At 32.8% G+C, this 6,881-nt stretch overlaps 1 protein-coding gene across 3 annotated transcripts; it reads left to right on the top strand.

The window, feature by feature from the left end:
* The first annotated feature begins 1,077 nt into the window (after positions 1-1,077).
* On the top strand, positions 1,078-6,781 carry LOC115456099 (RNA-binding protein with serine-rich domain 1-A). 3 transcript variants are annotated; one of them, XM_030184990.2, is made up of 7 exons: positions 1,078-1,218; positions 1,306-1,416; positions 1,693-1,815; positions 2,216-2,359; positions 5,663-5,904; positions 6,026-6,146; positions 6,228-6,781. In XM_030184990.2, coding segments are annotated over exons 1-7 (870 nt in total). In that variant the 5' UTR covers positions 1,078-1,216; the 3' UTR covers positions 6,355-6,781. The 3 variants fall into 3 exon arrangements, with proteins under 3 accessions (XP_030040850.1, XP_030040849.1, XP_030040848.1); XM_030184989.2 differs by having other exon boundaries at positions 1,678-1,815; positions 6,234-6,781; XM_030184988.2 differs by having other exon boundaries at positions 1,678-1,815.
* Positions 6,782-6,881: the final 100 nt, after the last annotated feature.

Below are 6,881 nucleotides of genomic sequence, written 5' to 3'. Positions count from 1 at the left end.
TTAAATAATACAATAGAAAATATATCAAAGTGGTTAGATGATAACAACCTAACTGCTAACATAAATAAGACAAAAATAATTCAATTTAAAAATTACAATAACACGACTAATAGTTTAAAAATAAATTATCATAACCAAGAAATTAATGAAGTAAATGAAGTAAAATTTTTAGGTATCACACTAGACGAAAACTGCAACTGGAAAGCTCATATTAAAACAACTTGTACCAAAATAAACAGATTTGTATACGGACTCAGAAAAATAAGAAAACTAGCTAGTGAAAAAACTGCCTTAATGGCGTATCATGGATATGTCGGATCCATACTACGATACGGCATATTGTTATGGGGAAACTCAACAGATATAGGTAGGGTGTTCGTAGCACAAAAAAAGTGTCTCCGGGCAATATGCGGGGTCGCACCACTAGATTCATGCAAACCACTGTTCAGAAAATTAAAACTGCTCACTCTAACTTCAATATATATATTAGAAATTGGTATATTTGTCAAAAAACATTCTGAGTTGTTTGAAAAAGTATGTCAAAATAATAAATACACTATCAGAGATCCAACTAAGCTAAAACTAAATTCAATGTCAACCACTCTGTATAAAAGAAATACCGGTTGTATGACCATTCAAATATATAATAAAATACCGAAAACCTTACGTGAACTACCTTTTACCTTATTTATTAATAGATTAAAGAAATGGCTCATAGATAAATGTTTCTATACAATTAAAGAATTTTTGGAATGTAAAGATATATAGTAATATAATAGTAACCCCCAGATGAACATGGGTTTTATAGTTAGATATAATATAATAATATTATGTATAGAAAATCATGTAATTTGTATGAGTAAACTACACCTAAAAGGGAATAGATATATTAATAATAGGTAATTTGCCTAACTTCGTTCTCTAATTATAAGTACGTATATAATTTTTTTGCATACCGTTGAAACGGTGAAACATGTTGCACATGTAAGATATTTAACATCATAATTTATACCATGTTTTATGTAAAATAAATTGATTTGATTTGAAATTGAAATTGTATGATTGAGAGCCTTTGCCTTCTCCTTAAGGAGTAAATCAAACCAAAAAAAAACAATTTGTCTATGCTACTATGGTGGTCTATGGAGAAAGACGCCAAGACAATTTTTTAACCCAAACTCAATCATTTATCCATTAATTTTATACGTGATTAATTGAAATGTAAGTACTTATATACAAATATTTATGTGATCGCAAAGTACAAGTGTATGTAGTGTTATTTCTCACAAAATAAAAAATGTCTAACAGGGCTCGAAATAAATCACCATCGGCGACTTCCGATAAAGACAAAAAGAAACCAAAGGAAAACAAGAAGAAAAAAGGCGATTCTGGATCCAGCAGTAGTGATAGTAGTGGCAGGTAAATATAATACCTCGTATACTTGTGATTGAAATTATCATAATTTGTTGTAAGAGGTTATGCCTATGACGGTAGGTGCTTAATTACTCATTGAATAATCATCTTTAATGTACTTCATCTAAGTCTATAACAGTCATAATTCAATGCCTGTGTTTTTTAAAATTGATACAGTAATAATATGTGTATACTGTATATAGTGATCAACGTAACCTATTCTCCATAACAGTAGAAGTAGTGAGATTTTAATCCATGCCGTAATAGTTCTTCGGAGAGCAGCTCGTCGCGGTCGTCGTCCCGGTCGTCGTCGAGCAGCTCGGGCAGCTCGTCACGCTCGTCCTCGTCGTCCAGCTCGTCAAGCAGCAGCAGCAGTAACAACGACCGTTCCAGACCAAAGAAGAAGTATGTATACATTTGTTTAGATTATACATTTTGTAAAAATTTTGAGAGAATTTAAATGTTATGTGGAAACTAAGTTTTGGCTGTGGCTCCAACAGTGTGAATTTTTTTCTGGATAAATATTTTCATGTGACTTTAGCACTTGGAAGTAATGTAAGTCTCCTATTAGTGACAAAAAATCTGAATCAGTTGAATAGTTCCTGAAATCGGCATGATCAAGCAAACAAATCTTTTCAGGTTCATATATTAATATAGATATCAAGTTAATAAGTTATTGTTATGTACTTGTTATCTTAGAAATATTACCACTATGTTCCACACTATTCTCTAGTATACTTCATGTCAGAGTTTTATTAGAGTTACTGGGCACATATTGCAATTCATTACTTTATCTTTATTTCAGGTCTTCACCTCACAAGAGCCCCATTAAGGATCGCCGTGAACCAGACAGAGAAAAAGTAAGAGACCGTTCACCGATTGGTGATAAGAAAAAACTTGCATTGCCAGCATCTAATGATAAGAATAAAGTTAAGGATAAGCATGAAAGGTGAGTCTAACAAGTAACACAGTATGTAAATTATTATTACTCAGAAAAAAATTTAAAATATAAATATTTAATTTTGTTTAGAAACATGCAAATTGGTTTTAATGATGGCTCCCCATCATGTTTGTAAGACAATTTTGCTTACTAGAAGGGTCTTTAGCAGTTTTTCATATTAGTATACTGGGTCTTTGTGAAATTATGTTTTTAAATGAAACCACATACTCTTCTTTACATCTGCTAACATTATGGCAAAGAATATTTGTGACTAGCAAATATTTTCGCTAAACATTCTAGTTTCCGATTTTTAATCTCTAGGGATTAGTTTGAATACCTTGTGAGCGTAAGTGAATTTCTGACGGTAAGTGATACTATCACCTCAACAAATTTTTAAGAGCGTTTACGCATCCGCGCGCCGTATGTCTCAAAAACAGCACTTTTCGAAGGAGATAATATCCATCAAAACATTATTTTAAAAACATATGAATTAGTAATTACTATAGAAAATTTTGTTGTCTAAAAAGTTAGTAGAGAAAAATTTTTAGATTTATTGAGTATTTGTAAATTGTTTAATGATTACTGAACAGAGGTTTTCAAATTTGCGCTTCGAACGTCTATTTCGAAGCTCAAAATATCTTAAACCACTAAGGAACATAACAATATGTTATTTTTATCTAACTAAAAAGATCCTGAAGAAAAAAGTTAGTAGAGAAAAAATATCTTTTATGTTTAATTCATGAGAAATAAAAATTCAAAGAATTCGAAAATTTCAGAAATGTTGGTCATTTAAATGATTTTTTTTTATCACTATATCTTACTTAATTGAATATAATATTGGATTACTATAATAGAAGAACATCTCCTTAAAAAACATACAATTTAAAAATTCAACAAAATTAGTTCTGTTATTTTTCTATAAATATTTTAAATACCGCTATAAAACGCAACGCGCAAATCGTTTCAAATTAGTCCGCCTTGAGGCTTTCTAGAGAGAGGACGTATCGCTCGTCGCTCCGGCCAGACTCCAGTTGGCCTTTGCTGTGCGTAGAAAAAATAGTCACGTGTATACAGTGATTGCCACATCTTAGTACTTTAGTAAGTAAAATATTTTTTTCTTTAATGAGTGACAATAATTTTAGTAGTTACTATAAATTATTATTATATTATTATGTTTCAGACACAATGGGAAGTAAAGCTATTTCTAGGCAAGAAAAAGAAACGCAACAACGCTGAAACTTCGGCTAAAGCAAAAGCTAAAAGATTGATGTACTAATGTTATAACATGCGTCAGTAGTTATGGTTGTTGCTTTTTTACTCATTAAACACTTGAGCAACAGTTACTCGAAGGAAAAAATGGAACCTTAAGCTAAAAACAATTAGCCCATTGAAATGTTACATGAGCTTTGTATTTTTAGAGGACCCAATATTATTTTTAGAACATGTGTGGGGGTCAATAGAAGCTTAATCTCAAGTTTGTGAGGTCGCCCTCCTTGTCCCCTGGCGCCATCATGGAAAAAGGGGTGAAAACACTTTTTTCGCGATATCTCGGAAACTATGCGTCTTACATAAATTTTGTAAAGTCATAATTTGTAGCAAATTGTTTTGCCTACAAATATGTTTATATAACTTTTTACCATAAATTAAAAATTAAAGAAGTTATAAGCAAAAATGTGAGAAAATGTTTATAAAAGTTTTCTTTTTTGCTCTATAACTTTTTTTTATTTTTTTTTATTTCATTCATTTAAAACGCTGTTACAGCGCTCCAAAGTTTACCGGGTTCGTCAATGCTCATGAGAATCCGGTCGAAACAAAATGTTTAACTTATTTTTGTTTTTTTATTGTAAATATATTATTACAATTTTTTTTTTAAATTCGTACAACTTTACTTATTTATTCCTAACTCTTTTGTTTGCCATAGAACTTACCAAATTTAACTTATCGAATGTTATGCAGGTAGAAAAGGTATGAGTTACCATTTGAGGATAAAGGAGAAAAAAAAACATATTTGCAGGCAAAACAATTTGCTACAAATTATGGCTTTACAAAATTTTTGTAAGACGTTAAATGTTACGACGAGTTAGCTAAATGATTGAAATTAGCTGCAGAGGACAGGATGCAAGAGGCCGCTAGAGAAGAAACTGATAAAGATGTTGCCTGTAGTGATGTAAAAGACGGTATTCCCATACTTACAGTCAAAGCTGACTGCTGTTGGTAAAAAAAAAGTACAGAACCAACTATTTTGCTTCGTCGTGTGTCGCAAATATTATGCAAAACTATGGATACAAAACTGGTAAATTGTTATACATGGATGTACAATCGGTTGATTGATGATCGATGTCACTGAGAAGCAATACCTATTAAAAAAAAAAACTATCCAAAAAAATATAACCAACTTCCAAAAAAAGAAATCTTTTATTTCTCACTTTTTAGTTATACATCTAAAAATGACATCTCATTACATACCCCTTCTGACTCAAAATATAAATTCCAATATGTAATTTCTAATGACTTTATTTAAACTTTCAATACGCTAAATATTAAAACTGCAGATCTATGGAGTAATTATGTGGTCCATTATAAACATCGTAGCACAGTAATTTTCCTGATTTATTGTCTGATTACGGAGTTCTGGTGCCTATCTTTCGGCTTCATAATGAGCTCCACTTTACTAAGGGTACTTTTCTAAATGCAAATGCTTAATTTTTTTAAGCATTTACATTTAAAAAGTGAAAATAACAATTTGTAAAATTGCCGTTAAAATTTGTTAAAAATGTTTATTTTCTTTTATAATTACAAAATGATACATATAAACTATTTCATGATGAGTTCTTATATATTTAATAATATAATTCTTCATTTATCATAAATTCATAAATCATAAGTTACATTCCAATTAGATAATTAAAGCGAAAAGATCAAAATTGGTTGGTCTGACTATAAAGATAGCCGACGCGCTAACTCTACGCACACAGCTACGCAACGGCTCTGTGTGAGTGAATTTTGCGAAGAATTACCTATAGTTGACTTCACGCGCGGCACGTAAACGCTCTTAAGAGTTAAGTAAAAGTGGAATTAGGATGTATAAAATATATTTTAATTTTGTTACATACTTATTTTGTTGTTACTTATAGTTAAAGTAAATTATTGTGTTACTTGAAAGAAGACAAGGTTTCATTTAGAAACACAATATCAAGACTTTAAACCTGTTCATCGTTCAAATATTTCAAAAGTGCACTTCAATGCTTTCTAAGTTAGGACCTATTCTATTTTGTTAATGTTAAATACATTTTTAATTTCCATTCTTTACAGATCTCCGGGTCGTAAGAAACGCGAACGCTCACCGCCGCCGCGACCAACGCGTATTCACATTGGGCGTCTAACATTGAATGTCAGTAGAGATCACATTCATGAAATATTTTCAACATATGGGAGTGTAAAGGCAGTAGAGTTCCCGATGGACAGATTACACCCTCACAATGGGCGTGGATATGCATATGTCGAATTCAGTAATGCTGATGAAGCAGAAAACGCGATGAAACACATGGATGGAGGTTACTATTTTTATATTATTAATAAATATGTAATTTCGATGTATATTTTACGAGATAGGAATTTGATTGAATAATAATATAATAGATACATCACTAAACTGAAATGGATTATCTGTTACAGGGCAAATCGATGGGCAAGAGATCACGGCGGCGCCTGTATTGATTCCGTCGCGTCCACGCCGACCCTCACCACGCCCGATGCCGCCCAGACACGCCCCACCCCGACGACACTCGCCACCACGGTATTAAACCTAAACACAATTATTAGCAACAATCTTTGCCATTGATTTTCTGTGAATTTGAAATTGTTAAAAATTTGCTAGGTACAGACGGCGCAGCCCTGCGCCGCGGCGCCGGTCGCCGATCCGCCGCCGCCGCACTCGGTCGCGGTCGCCGCGCGCAGCGCCTCGCCGCCGCCGCTCCAGGTCCTCCTCATCTTCCTCCCGATAGCGTCCTATACTCACGATGCACACACACGGACACTTACATACATACACACAAACACAAATATGCCACAGTACTTGAAGGTATCCACATACATAAATCTCTGGCTGTGACACATTCCAGAACCTACACAAGGTAAGTATGTCCGTTTCCCCTTATTACAATACAAGCTTGGTGTGCAACTTGATCCAAAACTGTGAGCAGGTAAGTATGAGGTGACTTTACTTGATTGAGTAACCATCTTTGAACATATTCTAATTATATATTTCTTGTTTATAAAAGCCTGCAAAATGGGAACTAAGCTGAGTGAGTGATTGGTGGGAAATGAACTGTACCTATGACTGAATTAGTGGTGTGCTGATGTAATAATTCTGGTATAATGTTTATGTAAAAGGACATTTGATTACTGTTTAATAAATTGTAACATTAATAATTCTATTTTATTTATTCCCAGATCCAAAGATCCTGTCCTGAATAACAACATAGTATGATCCTAAACTGTTGTATTCATTTACCTATGAAATTGGTCAATG

The sequence above is a fragment of the Manduca sexta genome, chromosome 14 (assembly GCF_014839805.1).
Source record: "Manduca sexta isolate Smith_Timp_Sample1 chromosome 14, JHU_Msex_v1.0, whole genome shotgun sequence".
NCBI lineage: Eukaryota > Metazoa > Arthropoda > Insecta > Lepidoptera > Sphingidae > Manduca > Manduca sexta.
Note: the sequence above shows the minus strand (reverse complement) of the source record. Positions and strands in the feature narration are given on the sequence as shown.

Excerpts from the sequence above, each read along its gene's own strand:
- LOC115456099 (XM_030184988.2), top strand. Across the intron at positions 1,816-2,215 it reads CGTTCCAGACCAAAGAAGAA|GTCTTCACCTCACAAGAGCC; the intron begins GTATGTATACAT and ends TCTTTATTTCAG. Across the intron at positions 2,360-5,662 it reads GTTAAGGATAAGCATGAAAG|ATCTCCGGGTCGTAAGAAAC; the intron begins GTGAGTCTAACA and ends CATTCTTTACAG.